The 23,285-nt window shown below is 42.7% G+C and overlaps 3 protein-coding genes across 12 annotated transcripts; 1 reads left to right on the plus strand and 2 right to left on the minus strand.

Moving 5' to 3' along the window:
* Positions 1–19: 19 nt before the first annotated feature.
* On the minus strand, positions 20–4,512 carry LOC135936475 (TAR DNA-binding protein 43-like). Of its 2 annotated transcripts, none has more exons than XM_065479299.1 (5): positions 4,141–4,512; positions 3,446–3,618; positions 3,247–3,387; positions 2,559–3,065; positions 20–2,106 (listed from the first exon to the last, which is right to left on the minus strand). In XM_065479299.1, exons 1-5 carry the CDS (start codon positions 4,376–4,378, stop codon positions 1,612–1,614), a joined length of 1,554 nt encoding a protein of 517 aa, XP_065335371.1. In that variant the 5' UTR covers positions 4,379–4,512; the 3' UTR covers positions 20–1,611. The 2 variants fall into 2 exon arrangements, with proteins under 2 accessions (XP_065335371.1, XP_065335370.1); XM_065479298.1 differs by having other exon boundaries at positions 3,446–3,642.
* Positions 4,513–4,793: 281 nt separating this feature from the next.
* Positions 4,794–22,872, plus strand: Smr (Smrter). 8 transcript variants are annotated; one of them, XM_065479294.1, is made up of 25 exons: positions 4,794–5,033; positions 5,858–6,162; positions 7,229–7,335; positions 7,650–7,788; positions 7,850–8,023; positions 8,084–8,188; positions 8,247–8,303; positions 8,361–8,413; positions 8,474–8,780; positions 8,832–9,032; positions 9,127–9,295; positions 9,347–9,602; positions 9,662–9,744; positions 17,445–17,619; positions 17,681–17,796; positions 17,856–18,142; positions 18,196–18,373; positions 18,606–18,724; positions 19,032–19,136; positions 19,425–19,847; positions 20,141–20,318; positions 20,544–20,988; positions 21,165–21,456; positions 21,510–21,728; positions 22,202–22,872. In XM_065479294.1, the coding sequence occupies exons 2-25, from the start codon at positions 5,893–5,895 to the stop codon at positions 22,556–22,558; spliced, it is 4,815 nt and encodes a 1,604-aa protein (XP_065335366.1). In that variant the 5' UTR covers positions 4,794–5,033; positions 5,858–5,892; the 3' UTR covers positions 22,559–22,872. The 8 variants fall into 8 exon arrangements, with proteins under 8 accessions (XP_065335366.1, XP_065335360.1, XP_065335364.1 ...); XM_065479288.1 differs by having other exon boundaries at positions 8,474–9,032; XM_065479292.1 differs by having other exon boundaries at positions 8,474–9,032; positions 21,198–21,456.
* Positions 10,292–12,896, minus strand: LOC135936476 (zinc finger and BTB domain-containing protein 8A). 2 transcript variants are annotated; one of them, XM_065479301.1, is made up of 5 exons: positions 12,592–12,888; positions 11,803–12,083; positions 10,990–11,449; positions 10,827–10,871; positions 10,292–10,727 (listed from the first exon to the last, which is right to left on the minus strand). In XM_065479301.1, the coding sequence occupies exons 2-5, from the start codon at positions 12,072–12,074 to the stop codon at positions 10,380–10,382; spliced, it is 1,125 nt and encodes a 374-aa protein (XP_065335373.1). In that variant the 5' UTR covers positions 12,075–12,083; positions 12,592–12,888; the 3' UTR covers positions 10,292–10,379. The 2 variants fall into 2 exon arrangements, with proteins under 2 accessions (XP_065335373.1, XP_065335374.1); XM_065479302.1 differs by lacking the exon at positions 10,827–10,871 and having other exon boundaries at positions 12,592–12,896.
* Positions 22,873–23,285: the final 413 nt, after the last annotated feature.

A 23,285-nucleotide genomic window follows, 5' to 3' on the forward strand; every position in this document is an offset into this window, starting at 1 on the left:
GCAAAGAAACGTCAAAATGTGCATTCATACACTTTATTAAAATTACAGATTTTAAAAACATACAAGTGAATTTCACACATCTTGCACGCTATAATAAGAGTATTGTTAGTACATGTCATAATTAAGATTTACGCCTTCACTTGAATCCCATATCAATCATTAAATACAAACCATTACATCTCACACACGACTCCCACGCCACAAGCACCCGAACACTTTTTCTTCTGTTGTGTTTCTTCCATGTGCTCATTTAAATCAACAAATACATTTGAATATATACTATATTTATATAATTCAGGGTCAAACACTGATGCTTCAAACTTAATCAAAAGAAAAATTCAGGCAACCCCCACCCGTTGAAACAACTTTGATAATGAAGGATTCAAAATATTAAACGATGTCAATTTAATTCTTGCTCCTTTATATAGTTAGCTTTCCTTCTATTGAATGATCATCTTCAAAGGTGTTTTCTCTCTTTGTTTTTTTCCTTTTAATATTTAACTTTTTCCTTTTCTTTTTAAAGACTAAATTTTGCAAACTATGCGCCTCGTTGATCAGGTCGCTCCGTAAAAATTCGATGCTGGATTCGTTAGCCTTTAACAGCGGTTTTGCAGGCAAAAATCAAACCGTAATTTGTTAACATGAAAGAGATAGGGTGATGGAAACTCGGCGGCGTGAATGCGCTACAGCTGGACAGTATGCGAAAAATCGTGTGGTTGTGTCCGTCTCGTAACAGATGGCGCGAAAATGACAACAAAAAGTAATGCTGAGGTCGCAAAAGGGGTGTTATGCGGGGATGAGCGCTCGGCCCATTCAAACAACACTCAAAAAACCATAAACGGGGTTTACAATTTCCATAATATTTTCTCGTCAGGGGTAAAACAGCGGACAGAGAGTTTTTGTTTTTTAGAAAAGGCATTTTAAAGGCTTTCACCACTTCCCGTACACTTCTCTACAGGCAGCTAAAAAATCATCAAACTCAGATGCAGACTGAAACGCTTGGATTAATGTTAAAGCAAAAATCACAGTCCAAAAGTAATATAGACTCAAAAGCAAGATAGGGAACTAGTCGCCCAATATTTTGAGGAAGCGGAATTCCTCAATCAGAAATTTTGATGATACAATGTGTGTGCAGCATAAAAATAACAGTGAGATTTGTCAACTTCCGTTATATGTTACAATATTAATTGCTCTCTTCGTGTGTGTGTGTGTGTGACGTGTATGTTGTATGTGTGAATGTATGTCTAGGTAGTGATTAATAATTATGTTCTCACGCCCTAAAATGCACTGCAAATTTTCACAAACTCAAAATCAATCCATAATAAATAATAGAGTTACTTTCTCTAACATTTTTTCAGAGACAAACATAAGAAAATCCACAAGCTCCCCACAACCAACGCACAATGATTCTGACATATTTGTAATAACCGTAGAGTGTATAATAATAATTTTGCAAGAAATAACTAGTCAACGTGTACGAACAATTGGCTGACGACGATAAATCAGCTAACCCGTCCATTGCGCAAACAATATTAGCAGAATCATGCCTTTCGGGAGAGCGTGCGGGCGTTTTGAAAGCCTTTTAGAGACCCCACTCGACGACGGGTTTGTCTACACGTCGTACTTGAGATAACTCCCTCCCTTATCCCGCTGAGGCCACGAGGCCCCGCCAGGACCCTGGTTGGTTGTGTTGGGGCCGCCGGGGTTCTCGGCGCCACCGCCACCCTGATTCATCCAACCGAGGAAGCTGGAGCCGCCGGCGCCCTGGTTCGGCGTGCCGGCGTTGCCACTTTGTCCCGGGGGCACGTTGGCTGGTTGCACTGCCTGGTTGCCCCCCTGCGCGCTGGCGCCCCCAGCGAACTGCTGCGGGTTGCCAAAGCCCTGCGTTGGGCCGTTGTCCTGGCCGCCCTGCGCGCTCTGCAGATTGCCGATGATGCCCCAGCCAGCGGCTGCTTGGTTTAACGCGGCAGCCACGATGGCTGGATTCATCGGCAGGGTGCCGAGGTTGAGCGTCCCCATGCCCATGGGGTTGTTCATGCCCTGAGTGGCTCCCGGGGGACCCTGACCTCCGCCGGTTGCGCCAATGCCTCCTGTTATACCCAATGCCTGAAATTTCAATCAAGGTGTCAACAATAAAATATTGTTATTGATTTCTCCAAAGAATGTAATACGTGACAGATTTGAGTTATTTAAATCCAACTGAAGGAACTTGCCAAAGAGTTTGATTTGCATTACTTCCTAAAAGAATTTCGTTTCAATAACTTCAATATTGCCAACGTGGCTTGTCACATGATAATAATATCTTCATTAGCATTATTACCTAGAACGCGCTTGATTATTTAATAAGCGTTTAAATTTGTGCCTCAGTTTAATAATGTAGTTGGTACGATCTCTTGATATATTCTGACACAATTTCAATAATTTCGCCACAAACTAAAACGTCAAAACTCAAAAAAAGGTTTACTTGTTACCAACGATTACTGGTAAACTACAGCGATCTTATCAAGTTGGCAATTATCTATCTCTTTCTACCTGAACATCAATGTTTAAGTGCTAACCTGAAGATTCGGCATGTCGAGGTTGGCTCTGCTTCCAGGGAGCGCCTGTCCCCAGCCTCCTCCGGCGGTGCCACCGACTCCAATGGCGGTTACAGAGCCTCCGTATGGTCCCTGTCCGTAGGGTCCTGCGGGACCCGGCAGCGCTTTGTGTTCGGTGCCTCTGCCGCCACCTCCTCCTCCTCCGCCGCCCATGTTGCCGCCGTACGGGCCGCCTATCCGGTCGACCGGCGCGCGGCCGCTGGCTCCGACTCTGGAGGGATCAGTTTTTGGAGCGGCGTTGCTCACGTGGACAGAGACCCCCTTGATGATGTGGTCCTCGCCGCACAGACTCTGGGCCACCTCGGGGTCGAGGAAGGTGACGAAGGCGAACGCCCGGAAGGGCTTGGGGATGAAGACGTCCGTCACCTCGCCGAATTTGGAGAAGTAGTCGCGCAGGTCGTCACCCTGCATGTCTTCTGTGCACCGACCGACAAAAACTTTGCACGGCACTTGCTGAACTTGGCCCTCCTGCAAAAGAAAATTAATTACGACGGTGAGACACATAATAAGAATTGAAGGAAATGGTACAGTTGATTATACAATTCCAATTTTGGAGAGCACCTAAGGAAAATAAAATTTCTTGGCCTTTTGGTAGCGTTCATAATTTTGATAATTATCTTTCGCAATGGAATTTGTAAAAGGAGCAAACCTTAGAATTTGGTATTTTGACATCACACCAGCGTCCATCAATCATGTGTCGTTGAGCTAGTACTCGCATCTGTGATTCATAACTTGCAAAACGAATGAAACCAAAACCCTTGGACTGGCCTGTTTTTGAGTCCTTTTTAACCTTTAAAAAGAGATTAAAATGAATCTCAGCCATCATTTTACAAAGACGTTTTCCATACCTGTGCCATAAGGACTTCACCATAGGCCTCAAAATACTCTCTCAACTGCTGCTCTGTCGTTTTCCAAGGCAGGCCCAAAACAATCAGGTCTGAGCACTTTTGCTTTGATTCCATGCGTTTCGTTTTCGCTGTGGAATTCTCTAGGTGGTCATCCGATTTTCTCTTGTTCTCTGCTGTAAAGGGATGAGTTGAAATCACTAAAATTTTAAGTGAAAAGGTGGGTGTGGTTAAAGTGTTAAAACCATAAACACAATTTATACATCCATGGGCACGTCGATTTTGCGGAGGTTAGTTTGAATTGACTTGATAACGGGATAAACACTGATAAGGACACAAAATTAATCAGTACGATCCCCGGAAAAGCAATCTTGAAATCTGTGCTTGAGTAGTGTAATGTGAAAGAGCTATAAAATTTGAAGTTAATTGCTCTTTGGGGGGGGTGTTCCTTATCCAGAGTCGAAAGGGTCAAACAGAGGCTGGCTTAACAGCTGAAGAAAGCGCCTGTTCATGCCAGGAAGACTGATATGAAAAGTGGCAATCTATTAAAAATATAAAGTTTGGTGGCAAAATCCACGTATAATTTAGCAAATTGGCGCCGTGTTTTCATCAAGCGCAAAAACAATATGGTCCTAGTGGGGCGTGGCATGGGTCGCGGTCGACGGCCGAAAACATGCACACAGACGGCCGAAACTCACCTTTGGGGAAGACGCAGAAATATATCGAGTTGCCCCAGCCGGTCTCGGGTGCGTGCAACCTGCCCTCGACGAGGCGGACGCCTCGCATGGCACGGGAATCAGGGTTGCGATACTTGAGACCACAAGTGCCAGGGTAGGCAGCGGCCAGAGTGGACAGCAGCAAAGTGCCGTCGTCCTCGGTGGGCAGCTCGATGGGCTCTTCGCCGTCATCTTCGGCCACTTGCAAATATGTAGTCATATCTTCCGAGCTCAACCGAACCACACGCACTCAAAATTCTTTCCTCATTCAGCGTCCATTTACTCCAAGCCAAACATTCCCATCTGAACTGAACCAATTTCACGTTTCTCGTTCCATACAAGTTTGGAATGGGCCAGGCGCCACTGATGCATCGCCCATTGGTGATCGATTTGAGGCCTTTCGATGTCTACCTTTTTTCACTCTACTCGACTATCGCTTCCTATTTTGAAAACTGTTAGAGTTACTAAAAATAATTATATCTTATATTGATCTGATATTTAGGCTTCAACCAGATTTGTTTTAAAATATTGAGGAAAAATATCGGAAAACTGGGTTTCCGATCACGGGCGCCCAGAGAGCATTCCATTTTCCATTCCTCAATTCCTGTCGTCGTCGACTGCTTTGGAACGGTGGAACGTTAGAAACAGACGGCGTTCAAGCCAATGGTACCGTGGGAAGCGCCAAGGAGGATGCAGACGAGACATTTTCTGTCCAGTTTGTTTTCGTTGGTCTAATCCTGAAACACAGGGTCATTCCATCTTGAACGTTTCTTTTCGGCATTTGTGCCGATTTTCAAGGCTTTTCGTCGAGTTTTCTCTTTCAATGTCGACACTAAACTCCTGAGAGGCGATCGGACGCGCTGAAAGCAGCGAAGGTACACCCCCTCAGCCCAATTCGGCTTGTTTACCCACCCCCTTCGCTCATGCCGTTCGGCCGATTTGCCTAATCTTCGGCATTCCGGCTTGTATTTCGCGGCTCGGTTTTGATTTTAGGCACTATGGAATATTTTATTCACGGCCCATTCTAATTCGAAAGTGACTTTGAAGTTGGAGTGCACGAAAACGCCAGCAGACGGATAGATGCGGCCAGTCCCGTTAGATTTTTTATTCCGGAACGATGCTCAAGTCGTGAAACCAGATTTTGCATGCTTCTAAAAAGGCCTTTGAATTTTCAATAGCTCATTCAGAACACGTTTAATTTTAAACTTTTGGCCATCAATGAAACTGTAAACTCACTTTCGGTCTTGTGGCTTATTGTAGTGGGGTCATTAATATGCGAACTAAGGAAAGGTGCGGAACAATTTCTTTTAACTTAATTTTCAAAAAGGGTTAAGCTTCCTCCATTAGCAGTATTAATGTTTTATTATGATTTTTTATTGGTGCCAAGTTAAAAGAAAGCAATTAATTGCTCTAAGCTAATTTAATAGGGTTGTAAAGAGAGTGCAATCATGCTAATTTTGAATTACGCAATTAAAGAACTTTCATTTTTGAAGCTTGACTTGCCTAGGTCATATTTTATCGCAGCACTGCTGACCTGTAAAAAATAAGTAAATATTCTAAATAATATTAAACCGCCTGCGAACTTGACCTTTTCTTCCTTGGAGCATTGCAAGCACAACAATATTTGAATTCCGATTATGTACGAATCGCGGAGAGGTGAATATTTTCAGCGAAAGGTCACGCTTGCCGCATGTTTCAGGCTAAGGTTGAAAAACCTGGCGCTGCATGTGACCAATGCCTTCAAAACTGGAAGCAAACCAGTCCCCGTCACCATCTTCCTCGGTCCAACCAACATTGTCGAGAAACCACGCGAGCATGAGGCACCCAGACAGGACGCAGCACGCGGGTCAAAACCCGTCGGGTGCCCCTTCCGCGTACTCGTCCTACCCCACGTCTCAACCCTACCTGACCTCGAGCATCCCTCCGCAGTCGTCCTACCGAACCAGCCAGCTCCTCAACAACAGGGGCGGCAACGCGTCCATACAGGCCACCGCTTTGTCCCAGGTAAATCAGAATTTATTCAGCCAGTCGCTTTGTTATTTATACTAATTTCTAAAACACTTGCGACATTTTGAAGAAAATTATAGTCCCTCCCTCATTTGTCTTAATTTTATGAAATTCGGATGGACAGCACAATTTGTAGCTTTATTGTTACAAAAAGATGATCAATTTTCAATGAAAAAATTTATTTCTTATTGATTTGTACGGTGAGAGATCTGAAGGTAAAAATTTATCATTCAAAATTTCCAATTCAATCAAAATACTAAATGATTTCTTGTTAAAGAGTTTTTTTGTATTAGTAAAATATAGATAGAGGCTAATATTATGTTATTAAAAGGTTCACCAATAAGACTAGTAGAACTTTCTCATTTTAGTGCATGTTGTGTTTATTTGATAAATTTTTTACTGAAAGAATCGTCATTGTTTATTCATTTTCATTGATAGTTGGTTATGTTTGACGTAACTTTGAGGCTAATTCAGTCAACTAAATTAAAATTACTATTATTGTGAGTTGTATCTTCTATACAAACGTAAATCTAACCAGCTGCATTTTTGTCAAAGTTAACTGACCCAGCTTGTAAAGGATTTAAAACTGTCACGCATCCCCAAGCTGAAATGGGGTAAAACATAGAATGAGAGCACAGCATGAGTCTACCTGAAGGTATCCAGCGTGAAGGGTCAATGGCTTATGTGTTAATACTCACAATAGACAAAAAACACTTTTGAAGAATAGATCTTCTCAGGGATTGCAATCTGGACAATATATGTACAAATGACTTACAATTTCTTAACTACCACCAGTTCTGTCATTCAGAAAATTTTGTTGTTTTGATCCATGAAAGTTTAAAATACAAGTGTACCGCTATTATCTACCGCCTTTTAAAGCTTAAGTAAATTAACCTTCCAGAGGACAAATATACACGCACTGTGCTCAACTCTTTCCCGTACAAATTTAAGGCTTCATAGAAACTTCAGTTAACTGAAAGTAATTTGACTCATTATTTTGTACCCAGGTACTTTTGTAGGCGTTGAAGTGACAAATGTTAACACTTCTGTTTCAATTTTTCAGAGTGATCACCCAAGCCTAAATCATGGGCAATCCCCGTTTTCCATGCGGCACCGAGTTTCATTACTCCATTCAGCTGACAACTTGCTCTCCAGGTCTAGGCTACACAAGTAAGTTTGCTCATATGCTTTTTATCCTTTTTTTTTTTTATCTAAACGTCATCTGTGTGAGTCACACTGAAATGACACTGTCTTGCAACTATGTTAAGCGATTCAGACCTATATTTGATAGATCACTATTTGTTTTGGTACACTTTGTACGCAATTTCAAATCATTTTCCACACAACAGAAATTAAAGCCATAACCTATTCCATTTTGAATAATTATGTGCCATGGCAGCAACTCTGATTCCGCAGTTGATTGATGCGTATATGAACTCTTTGACCTCCAAACGAATTTGAATATATTGTAATTTCGTCTGCAGCATTGAAGAACCTCAGCAACATGAAACACAGGATAATGATGTAGGACCCATGTATAAAAAGATCCGTTTGGGAAACAGCGAGGCCAACAAGCCTCAACCAGTAAAAGCTGAAACTCAGCCACTGAAGCTAGATATTTCTGTAAGATGTCGACGTTGTCGCACTGCCGATGTTTGACAATTTGTGCTGATTAAAATTACAGGAGCCAGCGTACAATCCTCAAGTTGAGGCAATATCTCCCACACTGCCAGTGGAAAATGTGCAAGAAGATATTTCGTTTAGGGTTACAAAAGATAGTTTGCTTCAGCAGATCGCTCAAGTAGATAGGGAAATTGCAAAAGCTGAATCACAGATCATCAAATTAAAGAAAAAACAGGTTTGAGCGATTCGGTGGGGTTTTCGGCATTTAATAACCCTCTTGATTTGAAATTTGCAGAAAGAACTTGAAGAGGCAGCCAGTGGGAGCTCCGCCCAACACGAAGAAGTGGAGGTATCAATTAAGCACCAAAGTCTTGCTCAGAAAATTTACGCAGAGAATAGGGTATGACGTGTGGTGCTGTCTTGAATCTATTTATCTAACGTTGGGTGGTTAATTCCAGAAAAAGGCAACGGTATCTCACGCCATGTTGGATAAGCTTGGTCCGAAAGTTGATCTAGTAAGTAGTGTTCTCTTTTTTTGTGCGATGTCTTTTTAATCTCGCCATAAATTACAGCCGCTTTACAACCAGCCCTCTGATATGACGATAATACACGAGAACAAAAAACGGTGCGTTCTTGGATTTCAAAACTAAATGGGAGTGCTAATTAAAACGATCTTATCCAACAGGCATCAGATATTCAGTAAGAGCTTAATAGAGCACTTGCGACAAGAGTACAATGATCGGAGGAGCAGAGAAGACTACCTGGCGTCCGTTTATGCTTGTCAGCAAACGGCCTGGGTAAAGAAAGTCGATAGAATCGAAAACTCTGCAAAGAAGAGGGCGAAAGACGCCAAGAGCAGAGAAACTTTTGAAAAAGTCTTCCCAGAGCTGCGAAAACAGCGGGAGGACAAAGAGAGATTCAATCGAGTCGGCTCGCGCGTAAAAAGCGATGCGGACATGGAAGAAATCATGGACGGATTGCAAGAGCAAGAGGTAAATGTACCGAGAAAGCAACCCAAAGAGATGCTAATATCACAAATGCAGCTGGAGGACAAGAAGATGCGCTCTTACGCCGTTGTTCCTCCGATTCTTCTTGACAGCAAGCAGAGACGTTACGTGTTCATCAACACAAATGGGCTAATAGAAGACTACGAACAGGAGTACAAGGAAAGAACTCACATTAACATCTGGACTAATGAAGAAAGAGATATATTCAGAGAAAAATACTTCACGGTTCACAAGGAGGTGCGTTTAAAACTTGAAAATATTCCAACCCAGCCTCTGGAAAATTAATTTTGTCATGCTTTACGCCCTGATTGATTAATTCCAATTCCCACAGCTTTCCAAGAACTTCTCAAACATCGCTCAAGCACTAGATAAAAAGTGCACCAGCGAATGTGTACAGTATTATTATTTGACGAAGAAGAGTGAGAACTACAAACAAATGTGCAAGCGGCCAAGGGCTCGACCAAGGAACAAGACCAACGCAGCCAAGCCTGTTGCTTCAGGTACTATAAACTGAATCGTCTCTTTGGTCAAATACTAATGTACATTTTGAGCAGGAAGCGGTCAGTGTCTACCTCTGAACATCGACATTTCGTCAGGAGTTACAACTAGGCAATCTCTGGCTTCGGCAATAAGAGATCAGTCCAAGCCTGAAATCATCCAGAACAATAATTCAAATCAAAATAGGAATAACCCTACAATGACTGCTCCCAGTGAGGAGTCAACCACCACCACCACCACCACTACCACCACCACCACCAACAACAGCAACACACAACCACCAGCTCCCATTAAGGAAGAAAAGATTAGGCAAGTTTATATAATGAAACCAGAATAGTTTTGATTTACAACTGTAAATATCTTTTTAGTGATTCACCGACTGTTAGCACGACAAAGCCAACTAAACCTAACAAACAGGTCGAGAGTGACAGCAGTGATGAAGAGCAAGAATGTGAGTACAGCTTTTTATTATGTCATGTACATTTCATATTTATTGCTTCAGTTGTGTATTTTATGTAGCTTTTTTGTCAGAGAAGCGGGATTTTTTCTAAATACTGTCTAAATTAACACCAATATATTTTTGGATTATTTATTAAGAAAGGCGCTATTATCTTTGGCGTCGGTTTTGAATAGGAACTACATTTTAACAATGAGCTAAGGTCTGCAGTTAGCAGCTTTACAGGCTCAAAATCGTAAAGACTAGATTTTTTGGCCTGGCAAAACAGTTGCATCGAATTAGAGATTCGAAAGATGCAGAGGGCAGGCCAGATGAGCGAGCTGTTGCTGAATAAGCCAAAATATGCGAAATTTTGCCTCAAATTTTTCGATTCTGTTTTTATAATTGATTTGTATTTCTTTGGAAATTGCTTAATACCTTTCATTAAAATTTTGATAGTTATCTAGTAAATATTTATATTTTTTTCATTATTCCTTTCTTATTAACTCTTTCATTTTTCATTGATTTGTAATTTTTTTTCCAAATATTGAGAGAAGAACCATTTCTATTTAGGAAAAAATTTATTGCGGAGCGATAATTTACAGTGCCACCGTGTTAAGACGCACAAAAGATCGACTGTCGACACTCATTCAATTCGGTTTAAACGTAGGGGTTTTAGCTTGCGGCTCCGTCTTGCTGTTGGAATCTTCCTCTTGCTCGGCGTGACACATCTTTCGGTGTTTGTGCACAAAGTAGTAGCTGGGAAACTTGCTACCGCAGCTCTTGCAGGGATAGTACTGGACGTTCATGTCGAGCAGCTTATTCCTGGGCGCGCTGTTGTCCTTGAGGTTGGCCGTCAGCTTCAACACGTCGTATGTGACGGGGTTGATGTGTCTCCGAGTGTGCTTCTGGTAGCAGTATTGGCTCTTGAAAGTGTGGTTGCAGTAAACACACTTGTACACCGACTCACCGTCTTTGCTGCTCGTTCTCTGTTTTCCCTGTGGAAATTCAAAGCATTAGTTGCGCATTACTCCCGGAAAACTTTTCGCAAACGGAAGGCAAAGAGCTGATTTAAATGTCGCCAAAGGGAAACTAACCATATCATCTGTCGAGTTCTCGTCTGGTTGATCCATAGAATTGTTCTAAAAATCGAGAACGTTTGAATGGAAGCAAAGTAATTTATTTCAAAGAATGTTGAGAGTTTAAGATAGCAGCGGAAGGTCTCAACACGCTACGCATGTCACCGTAATTTCAACTCACCTCCTCCTCGGTTGACTCTTCTTCCGAATCTGCCGCTTTCTCGGAGCAAGCCACATTCTCCGTCCCGTATTTGTCGTTTAGGACACGATGGAATCGGACTGGACCGTCGCAACATGCCACGTCTAGAATGACCCGTCCCGATTTTCCATCATCGTCCTTGATAGCCTCCACTGAGATTTGCAGCGTCTTCTGCGGCTTTGGCTGCTTCTCGGCGGCCACTTTGTTGACAGACTTGAACAGCGACTCGCTCGAGCGTAAAATAACGTTGCGGCCGAGACGGATAGTGTCGCTCTTCTTCATCATGCACGGCAGCGGCTTGTGCGTGGCAACTGGCTTGAAGACGAAGGTGAGGGCCGCGGTCCGCTTGCAGGCTAACTCGTACTGCTCCATTTTGACCAAAAACTCGCGGCATACGTCCAGGGCTTGCGGCATTTGCAAAACATGCGCCATGGAGAGAACACTGAAAATATTCCATATACATAAATCCACTGCTATAATAGAAGTGTCGCGTCTAAATACAGTTAGTAACCATAAAAGACACGTTGCGACTTTTTGCTTCAATGGCTAAAACATATAACATAACACAATTTATTAAGCATCGGAAATTATGTAGAATTAAACAATCAAACTTTCATAAATTGCTCACTTCGGCAAGCCACAAAATGTTATTTGATTATTTCCATTATCAGTCTATCAAATTGTATAGATTAATGAAAAAATCTATTGACGTTTCTTCCAATGTAATTATTAGTTCAGCTGAACATCAAATACGTCAAATTTGGTTAGACTATCAAAGGCCTAATTGGAACTAACCCGTAAATATTATGTTGGTGGACGTTCAGATATCCAGAGTAAATAAAGGTGAGGAGAACGTCGAATGCGTCAGCGGAAATGTTGGGCAGATGAAGGGTTTGGGTTTCTGGGAGAAGACTGGCCAGCATGGTCTTCAAATAGCCGCTGTTGTTTGACAGCAGAGCTCGGTGGGCTGCGAAGTGGCGTTCCTCAGGGCCCACCACGAGCACGATATCGGCGGCCGGGAACGCTTTTTGAACGCCACTCAGCCACTGTTGCACGCTGTACTCCATCTTTTTCCGCTGAAACAGTAATGATTTTCTTGGGTGTAGGCTCATTGTAAAGTTGATATCAGAAAGTTTTATATTTCAATGCGTTAGTTGGGTCTTTCTCATAGAGACAAATATTTTTTAAATTTTCAAGGATATGCATGTAGTTCTAATAAAATTGAAAGTTACAACCATTTCTTACTATTACAAAACTTTAGGCAAACTATATTTCATCTAACTCACATTTAAAAAGGTTGCAAAATAATTAATTTTTTATTTAGGAAATCTTGCCGAATTAAACGATTTCGTTCGTTCAATTTCTCGCACTGGGGAACGTGACAGATCTTGTAAATAATAGATTCCATCAAACACACAAGAAAGTCATTTGGACCTAGAAAGCTAAAATGTCTGAAAATATATTTATTGTTACATATTAACCGCAATAAACAATTAAAATAGAAGTGCAAAATGACACGCTGCTAATTGATTTGTCTTGCAAATATTGTCTCACTCTCGTCTGAGTTTGATCAGTTGCACTCACGTTTGTTTAACTTTGTCAACCTCGCACCATTGAGCACACAGAACTTCGACGGAAATGTCTTGACACTTGAGCTGATCTTGCAAATTTAAAGAGTGGCGAAAGTCGCGGTCGTTCACGTCCTAAGAATTTGCAAAAATCGGGCGAACTCGTCCGGCAGTGGTGGATTACCTCTTGCGGACGACGCTGATCTGCGAGTGATTAGAAAATTGGCGTAATTCGCAACTCGAGTCGGGAAAAAGGAAAAGGTGGAAGGCGCGGCTTGGCCGACGATCGGCGCCGCGATTGGCGGGCAAAGGTGTGGCCGACTCGCGCACACGCGGCGCCCGCCACAGATAGGCTCTCGGGGTTGAACGGGGGTGTAGCCGCCGCTCCGTCAGAATCCCCTCGCGAATTCATTCTCTTTGAAGCAAAAATTTCGTGTGGAATAACTGATCAAATATTTTTAATGAAAAACAAGCAAAATTCGCTGCGAGCAGCCACGCATAATGTATTACGGCTTTGTAATCAAACCCGGCAGCAGGAGGAACCGAGCGTTCTTGCGTTTCTTCAGCACTCTTCGAAACCGTCGCCTATGGCATTCACATTGATTGATCAACTTAATTTTGATTCGTTTGATGCCGTAATTGAGCCCATGCAATTCTTTAATGTTTAAATTTGGATAAGCATTTAGCCATTTTTTAATTTCACCTTTCTGTTCGGAATTGCAAGGATTTTATTTAAGAGCAAAGTTTTATTTCAACCGGCACCTGCTGGCAACACACAATATCATCACGAGCGAATATTATTATTTATTGGACACCATCTGTGTACGACTTAATTACAATTTTGTTGCTTATAACAGGATGCTAGGGCATTATTTTTTGCATGGGAGTATCGAAAATTTAATGATTCGAGCCTCCGTAACTGGTTTGGAGATGAGTCAGTTTCTACCGCTTTGCATTAAAATTGTGTTATAAAATCCAATTATTAATCCTCCTTTGTGTTTTTCTGTGTTAATCGCATTATTTATCTTCCTGAAGTCCACTATTGCGTATATTATTAACCCAAGAAGCAAATGTGCGAATATTTTTTTAAAGGCAATCTAGAAAACTAGTGAGTTTTTTCTATCAAACTACCTTGTTTAATCTTCAAATGATTTCTTGGTAGGAAAATGAAAATAAGAATTAATCCTCGCTGAAAAGAGTTTTTAAATCACTTTTTATTTATTAAAGAAATATAAACTCTGCGTGAAATTATATTTTCATTATACAACGAAAGTTATTTTTGAACTGCTGAATTTTTGTGAGGGATGCCAAGTGGCGGGGTTGGTCGTCACTTGTATCCTCTTTTCGATTTTACTCAGAAATGAGTACAGCCGGACGTTTCCAAAGATCGCGTCGATCGCTGATTCAGAATTATCTGCAGCTAATACTGCGGTTATGAATTTTGTTTTCGAATTAAGTTGAGGAATGCCGAAACAGCTGCTTTACAGTGCGAGAACGTGTTATGTGATTTTTTCCTCACAGAATTTTCCCTAATAGCTCATGAATTAAATTTTCCACACAGAGTAGAGCTACTCAGTTTGTCTTAAATTTAAAGATTAATCCTGTATATGTATTTATTTCTATGTCTTAAAATAAAATAAGTTTTCAATGGATAATACAGGTCAAAGTTGTAAAAATTTTAACTGTCTTTTTAAAAGTTATTCATTACCACAGTTGAGACTCATTAATTAGCTCAATGAATTGAATCAAATATTAGAAAGCCGCAGCTGATTGTTCTCTGAATCAAAAACCTTTTAGAGTTGTGAAAGACTTACAGACCAGTGGCTTAAGTGAAATATTTTAACTCCTCTCACTTGTTGCCTTTGAAAGTAAAATATTCGTTCAGTAAATAATTTTTTCAGATTCTTAAGATATTGTTGGTCCTTTGGAGAACGTTCCAGAATTAAAATCGGCAGTTTTATGGTCATATCATGAAAATTAAAATGCGCAAAAATTTATTTTAAGATCGTCCTTGAGTAACAATATTGTACCGACAAAATCTTAACGCATTGTTTTTATTCAGAAAAAAACCGCACATTTCAGCCAGGGTTAACTGAGTTGATAGACGTGCATTTAAACGAGAGCAGGCGAGTGTGAAAAACAAAACCGGAATCGCGCGTATTTGCATTCTGCCACGCTGGGTGCGTGTATTTTTAATGAGATTCACTCGTGTTTATGAAACACACAACATGCATACTCGAAAGCGAGTGGTCCGCGCGCGAATTGTCAAAAATCATTTGTCATCGTCACACAGGTGGACGCAGCGGCGATCACACGCTCGCCAGCGTTAATGCCATACGCTGGTGATGAATAATTAACAAAAATTCCTCAGTTTGAAATGCACGAAAAAGCTGCCGGACGTGCAAGTGAGCCAGGGAATTAGCATGAGACGTGGCGGCTGATTCAATAATTGGAGCGGCTCGTGTGTGTGTGTGTGAGTGCGAGCATCAGCATCCATCCCGCATCGGCGGCTGTAAATAATGAATTAAAAATCGCGCTGTATTAGCATCACAAACGTTGGCGGGCGGACGGCGTGGCGCTCTCTCCCCCTCTTGGAGTAATTGTATGAAAAAACAAACAATCCACCGCCGCCCTTGGGAGCTCGAATTTGTGGAGGGATGCTTTTGTGCCTCTGACCAAATAATAAATACCGTGAAACGCAGTTAATCTAAATAAGAGCTCCTCTCGCGCAAAATTGAGCTTGTTTTCTCTACCCTGCTCGTTTTCCGCTTGAAATAAGTGCTGAAAAGCGAAATTCGGTCGTTAGTTCATTAACAAGCTTCCCCGTTTTTGCCAACACGGATACATTAAATGTACCCTTTGTTTGACCACCTTCCTCGTTATCGCCGATGTTCACAACTTTGAACTCGCCAAATTTTAAAATAACGAAGGATTTTGAGTTAGTAAGTCTTCGTTTAACAAGTCTCCATGTAGATGTAGACATAATATTGATGCTAAAATACACTCTCAATTAAATACCACGGTCTAAGTAAAATAGGTTATGTAGACGTCAGATGCCAATAAGGAAATACCATTTTTCTTCTTTACGCAAACTCCGTTTAACTAATGTGTCTAGCTTCGAGCCAAATGTAATTTGTAAGATAAAAGCTCTTGAACATATCCAATTGCTCAAAATGTAAAAATAGAGGTCGTTGATAACTTGTATTGCTCAATCAAAAATCGTCTTCGGTGTCGGTTTCATTGCCCCACGGGTAATATAGAAATAATATTTTTAGGGATGCTTCTGTAACTTTAAGTGAAAATTTCTTCATTTCTCTGCCAAGTGGTCTCTGGTGTGAGAACTCCACTCTCATATTTCTTTGTGGCGTGTTCAGTTACTTTTATCCTTAAAGTAAAAAACAAACATATCAAAAAATGGATTAGATCTTGAGGCGGACGATGGCTTCATAGGTAAATTATTTGAAATTTCTGTTTTGAGTGTCATAAACTCTTTCATCACAAACGGCGAGTTTCTCATTAGTGCGTGATTCAATTAGCGAAGATTTGGCACACCCCGTCGGATTCTGCCTGCCGCTCCACACACTCTTGCTGGTGCAATTTGAGTTAATTAAGCGGCGCGGACCCTCGCGGTTGATTTTTCAAGTCTGAGCGCGCAGATCAAACTTTGCGGGCTGAAAGAATGGAGCAGCTTTGCCAGGGTCCCTCGGGAACGGTGCGCACGGGCGAAATGAAGTGCTTTATGATGTGATGACGCAGCTCGCCGCCTACCGACGGACCGGCCGACCGGCTCTTCAGCTCTCCGCCGCTATCTTCCGCCCCATTCCTCGAGATTCCGAACTGAAAAATTGGTCGTTTTCCCTCGGACGCGTATCGATTTTCAGCGGCAGCGCTCGCTCGTTCGCTCGGCGGGCTATTTAATCTGCAGGCTTCATTGAAAATTCATGAATTATGCTGTTGTTTGAGCAGAATCATTTGTAATTCTGTAACATCATCACTGCGGAGAGGTCGAGCGCGCCGGGGAGAAGAAAATGTAATTGAAACGCCGCCCTCGCCGCCTCCGCGTGTCAAATTAGCTCTAATCAATTAATCAGGCTGTTTGCCGGTGCGCTCAAATTATTAACCACCAGTAATTTCGCCAATAGCTCGAGATATTGTGCCCGATGTATATCCACAATTACCTCGAGTGCTTTGTTAGTCTCGTATGGGGGAATTCGGAATTTTCCGCGTTTCGCGCAAGTCTGGAATCCTCTCGCTTTCTTCAGTGTTCACTTGATTTATATAGAAGTACAAAAATTACAAAGAAATTATTGAAATCATTGATTTGATAGCTTTTAGTTCGTCATTAACTTAAGTTTAAAAGCAATTAGTAAAAACCTCAGTGGTTTGGCACTCTTCCCGGCATGAACAGCCGTTCGCCATTCCGTTATAACTCATGCAACAGACTAATCAATCTAGATTAATATTTTCGTTAACGCTATGTTTCAATTTTTTTCGCGGTTTCCAACTATTTTCTTGGGTGTACCTATTTTTTCTCTGGAACTTTGCTCACTGAGCCGCAGCAATATGTATCCGTCGGTAATTAATTAATTAATTAATATAAATTCAGCAGATTTGCGCTCTAACCGTGTGTATACACAGAGTAGGGCTGCGCCGCTGTTTTAGTTTGATCAAGCTTATTAAACTGAGTGCTGGATGAGGCACGGTTGAATTGATTGAGAGGGGGTTGATCCTGTTTCCATGCAGGGTGCCGGAGCACAAGCTCACCTACGTACACATAATAAATGCTCATGGTTAATTGACTCAAAAAAAATCGACTGTTGGTGGTATCCCTTTGAAATAAAAATGGAATTTGCCCTGCTCTTGTTACAGGTCTACCGGCTAAAGGTCCACACCATTGTTTTTTATGCAAAAATTTGGTGGAGAACAGTCGCCCGCTGGCTAAGGCCAAGGCGTCGCAGTATGGCCTGCAGGAGGACCAGGTAGTGCAAGGCGCACGCGTGTGTTCCAACTGCAGGTGCAAGGCCGTCCGATCCAGCACAATCCAGTGAGTAGTTCAAACCTTTTGCCCCGTAAAAGTGCTAAATTGATAGCAATCAACCTTTCAGGTGCCCCATCCCCAGTTGTACAGCTGTTAAAAACAGAGTCAAGAGACTCAAGCCCCTGCCCTCGGCACTTGGAAGCGTCTCTCAAGAGCTGCGAGACTCGATTTTGGCTGATTTGCGTAAGTCAGACGCACCAACGCGGTTTTTCTCGTTACTAACTTCACTCGCTGCTCACCAGAAATTGTAGCGGGCGTGACGCACAGCTGCTCAGGCTGCCACTCCAGGATACTGCGACGGTTAAACCTGAAGAGTGGTAGCAACCCTGACGGTGATGACTGGACGGACAAGGAAGTCGAGGTTTTCTGCAACGCAATCCAAGAGCATGGCCCTCATTGGACTAAGGTTGCGACGGCGCTCTCTACCTCCGAAGGCTGCTCTACCAAGACTCACTACCAGTGCAAAGCTTTTTTCCAGAAAAATCAGAAAAAGCTTGGCCTGAATGCTCTGATGAATGAGTATAGAAAGGTAATTTGCTTGATGCGACGCACAACTAGTTTCATTGAGCTCCCGTGATTCAGAATTCAAACCCGGAGCATAAACCTACATTGACTGACGAAGAGGAATCGGGATCAAGCACGTCCTCTTGCGAAGAGGAAACTGGCAATGTTCCTGGAGCAGCCAGTGACACGGATAGTGCAGCCTCTCCCACCAACGCTGAAGCTAATACTCCTCTGAACCAGCAAAAGCAGTTTACAGGTGCGTATTAAAATTAATTTCTCACTAGCTATGATATGTAATTTAAATGTAATATGAACTCAATCACGCTTTAATGTTTTCCCTTTTTTGCAATCAATTATTGATTAAGAAGTGCCCGTCATGCTAGACCAAATTTTATGTCTGAATGATCTGGAGTTGATATCTTTTGTTATAGTTTGTTTGAATTAAAAACTTTTTGATATAACTAGAGCTCCATTTTCGAATTTTCCAGATATCCCGCGAGTTCCAGGAGTGAAAGTTGAAAGCTCTGTGATTTCCCCTCGAATAAGCCAAGAAGGCGCGCCCCACGTGACTCACAGAGATGAGTACGACAGCTCAGCGACGGTAATGGTCCGAAATTTTTACTGTAGCTTTGCATCCCATCGCATCTATCAATTAACACACATCGGCTGATCAGGCAAACGTCTGCATTACTAACCAAACGCCATCAATGCTTTTTCTTCTTATCTTATTCTCTCACACTCGCCGACTAACCACATTTCCATTTTTTAACACATTGCGGAGAGGCTCTTCATTTTTTGGGGATCACACTCACCCTCTTGCCCTAACCATTTTTTGCACCTCTAAAGGCCATAAGCGAACAGAAGTCAAGCTCGCTTTCCTTGACGAATTTTTGTAACACGCTTGGCTGTTGTAGGAGACTGCTGACGAAGGCCAAGGAGCGGTCGAGTCCGAGCACAATTTTGCAGGCAAACTGCCTATCAAAAGTGTCTTAAATCAAACTTCTAGTGTGTCAGTTGATGTGAGTTGATTTAGTTTTTTCTCCCACCAGGGTTTCGGCTCTAATTTAGATTTTCACCTCTAACTCGATCAAATGCCTCTTGGTTAGAATTTAATTTTATTTTTGGCAGCTGATTGATTTCCTTATTATTTTCGTTAAACTAAGTTTGCTATAATTGAGAAAAACCGTAAAAGAAATCAGTAATAAACAGCAACCGAACCCTGTGCTATGCTGTAACGACAAGCAAAGGAACAGTCTGTCGTGCCTTTAAACTCGGCAGCCTTCAACACTGGCGGATTGTGTTTCTAGATGAAGGACCTGATGTTGAACGTAATAGAGCGCAGCCTGATGAAGTCTGGCACAAACTCGACGAATGCGGGCGGGTCCCAGCAAACGCCGACCATCTCCTCGATCCTCGGCACGAACAGGGTCCTCGGAGGTGCCAGCTACCCATCCAGAGAGTACAGGGGCAGTCCGTCGGCACCGCCGATGTCTTCGACGCCAAACAACGAGCTGCCCAAGGAAGGTCTCGTCGTGATGCAGGTGCAGCAGGCGCTCAAGGAGAACTCGGCCGAGGGCGTCACCCTGGACCTGAGCACGCGGAAAAGGGGCCCAAGCCCTCATACCAAACTGCACCATCAGCCACCTCCGAAAGCAGCCCCGCCGAGATCGTACGAGCCCATTGTTTTCAGAGATGTCCCAACAGGACAGCCGCCCATGTATCTGACACAGGTAACCTTTCCATATCTTATCTTAGCCATGTTTATTGTTTATGAAAGCTATGAAGTAAATTTGACGCAACTGACCGGAACAGGGGAACCCTAGGTTCATCCCGCCCCGACATACTATTTTTTTGTTGGTCATTTTCTTCCAATTTCATAAAAGAACACAGGCAAAAAATGCATGTTAGAGCGGAACGTACTCAGGGTTCCCTCGTAAATATTTGACCCTGTTACTATTTTAATGATGAAATAACTATGCCTTGAAATAATGTCTATTGAGATCCATACTTTCATATGTTGCAGCCGTATCATCCTGCAAAAGGTTCCATCACTCAGGGCACTCCCATGCCAGGAAGCCATCTGAGCGCTCAGTCCTTTCCTGCGGCTTCAACGAGATATGAAATGCCTACAAAAGGGCAGCTGAAAGAAAGTGGTGGGTCGATTACTCAAGGAACCTCCTTATTGCTAGAAACTAAGAAAGGTAAATTCAAATCAGAACATACCAGCAGTTTTTCCGATTGCTCCAGCATTTTGTATGATTTGTCATTTACTGTTTCTTTCAGACTAGTGCTTTCCAAATTCTCCACAGCCTCTTTGAAATTTACCAATAACGGCATAATTATCTTAACTACGTTCGCTTCAAATCAAATTCGGATTGCGCGCCCCTCAGCGTGAAATAACTTTTTTCCCCTGTTTCGAATTACAGACCAGAGCGACATCATCATGAGCGACTTCATCACGTCGCAACAGATGCACGTACGCCCCGCAGAGGCGCCAATGCACCACTACTACCCCATCTACCCAGCCGGCGGCGCGCAGCTGGTGCCGAACCAACAGCGCCAGGGTGTGATCCAGCGCGGCGCGGCCAAGCCGATGCCCCAGCAGCAGCGGCCGCTGCCGCGCTCTTCGTCACCACCCCCTATGAAGAAGTCCGCTTACCCGCAGGGCCACGAGGCCCTCAACAACTTGGTGGACATTGCGTTGCAGCAGGGCAGCCTGCCGGTGCCCAAGGAGAAGATGAACTCTGTTGGCGGTCCACCCGCCATGATCAACGAAGGGCTCGGCAAGGGCCTGGCTGACAGCCACATGGTGGCAGAGCAGAGAATACAGCAGCCGCAAATGTACGCCGATTACCCCCCTCTTCAGGAAAGGTGTGTATTTTTCTTTTGTTGGATAATGTACGTCACGGTAGTTAAATCATGAAAGCATTTAACATTTATGTTCTAATGCTTATGTTAGTTCAATAAAAATGTTAAATATGTTAATTTTTAATGAAAATTTGATATATTTGTGACTAACCAGCTATCTTGTTACCTTCAACTTCCAGAAGTTTGATGAAACTGCAAAACTCGGCTTACAGGAAAGAGTACTATGGCCGACGGCAGGATGAAGATCCTCCGAGACCCAACTTGCAGAGTATGAGGCAACTCCCGACTGAGCCTGATAGGCAGAAGCAAAGTCCTGCTCCGTACATGTCAAGAGCGCCCCCGGCACCCAAACAGTCCAACGAGCAGCAACTGACTGCCGCCAGTCTGATCCACGCTATCATCACCCATCAGATAAACCAATCGTCGGACGTCGAGGCTGCAGTCCCTAGACCTAGTGACAAACTCTTCCAGGTAAACTCTCTAAATGCGCAGCGAGCATTGAAATGCAGAATTCCCTTTTCCAGGGTTTCCAACGAGAATTGCCTGCGAAAAGCCACGCCAACGACAGCTCTGAAATGGAATCAGGGCGCCTGAGCAAGCCGTCTGACGACTCAACCGATGGGAAATCCTCAGACGGCCAGAAGACCCTCGGAGAACACATTGACAGAATAATCAATAAAGACTTTCAGACAAAGCGACCTGATGAGTCCAGACCTGGAAAGCGGTGTGAAGAACCGCTAGAGGTGACAATTTCGCTTTTTTATTTTTTTGTTCATGAGCCTTATTAGGTGACATAGAGGCTATAATTTGCTTATTTGCTTGTTTCAAAGCTCTGCAATTTATTTTTAATTGTGCGTTAATTACCAACATAATTAATTTAATAACTATAATTGCGACACATGACAACATTGACTCACTTTCTGTTTTTGCGCTCTCCTTACTATAATTGCTATCGCTCATAGATTATAACAATCTTGCCTGTTTTATCGTGAGTAGTAAAACAATGTATTAATCTAGAATGCCTACTGCCTATACAGTGTTGCAATTGGACTCAACATTTAAACATAGCTCTATAATAATGTGAAGCCTAGCATGCTGGGTTTATTAATATATCAATTTGAGCTAGAACACACCAAAAACGGAAGAAAGTTAAAATTATAAATTCCAAATTGCTTAATTACATGTAAATTGATGCTGATTTTTCAATGTATTTCAGGTTGACACAATGAAAAACTGCACTTCTTACGAACAGATTTCGCCACCCCCACCGTCCCGGCCGGATGTGGTCTCCAATTATCCTGACGACAAGCCGCACCTGTTGGACTATGTGAAGAGCCGGATCGTGCAGGCGATGCGGATTTCGGAGGACGAGGCGGACGCATCGGAGAGCAAGGCTAAGGAAGCGGCGATTGGCTCGCAGGAGCAACAGCGTCCTGAGGACGAGCGGCAGGCGGCGCCCACCGAATTAGCGTACCCTTCATACCCGCCCCCGCTGGAGGCGGCCGTGGCCCCTCAAGCGCCCCCGAAGCCCCCTGAGACTCAGTACGAGCCTCTGTCCGAGCCCGAGGATTAATTTTGAGGTGGCGGAGAACAATTTGTATTTTCTCTCTCTATCTCTCACTCACACATACTTGAAACCTCTCTCTTCTCTCTATGATTAGATTTAATAAACTGTATGAATGGAGGACGATGACTACTTTTTTGTAATGATTATGTTGTTCGTATTCTTGTTACTTGATGGAAAATATGTAGCTGTTGGTGCGTGTTCACATGAATCTAGTTTGCGAGAGACGGTGTGCAGTTTTTTCTCATGTTTATTGGTAAATTCATCGCTTGCGTGAATGTTGTATGAACGAAAGCAAAATAAAATTAAGAAGCAAAAGGGAATTTCGTTGTTTCAATCTTAGGAATTGGTTGAATTGGAATAAACCTTGAGAGTCTAGCAAATATAACCATTTCGACCATGCCGCTAGACTTTGTCATTATTGTAGAGAGTCCTGTGGACTTTTTTGCTAACAGGAAAATTAGCCAAATCCACTATGTGGCAACCTTGATTCTGACCACAGTCACATGCTCATGATGACGTCAGCTTCACTTTGAGCCCCATGATGTTAAAAAAAAGGAATCCGTCAAATTTTACTGTGGGCAAGAAAATCCGGTGGACTTTTTAACAATATGACAAAACAGTCTAGATTGGCCAATTCGCCATGGCATGAACGATTTTCAAAATTAATTTTTGACAGCTGGACTTCAGCTGAACTTTAGTCTCCGTTTCTGATGAGCTACACGTAACAAGCTTT

This window comes from Cloeon dipterum, chromosome 2 (assembly GCF_949628265.1).
Source record: "Cloeon dipterum chromosome 2, ieCloDipt1.1, whole genome shotgun sequence".
NCBI lineage: Eukaryota > Metazoa > Arthropoda > Insecta > Ephemeroptera > Baetidae > Cloeon > Cloeon dipterum.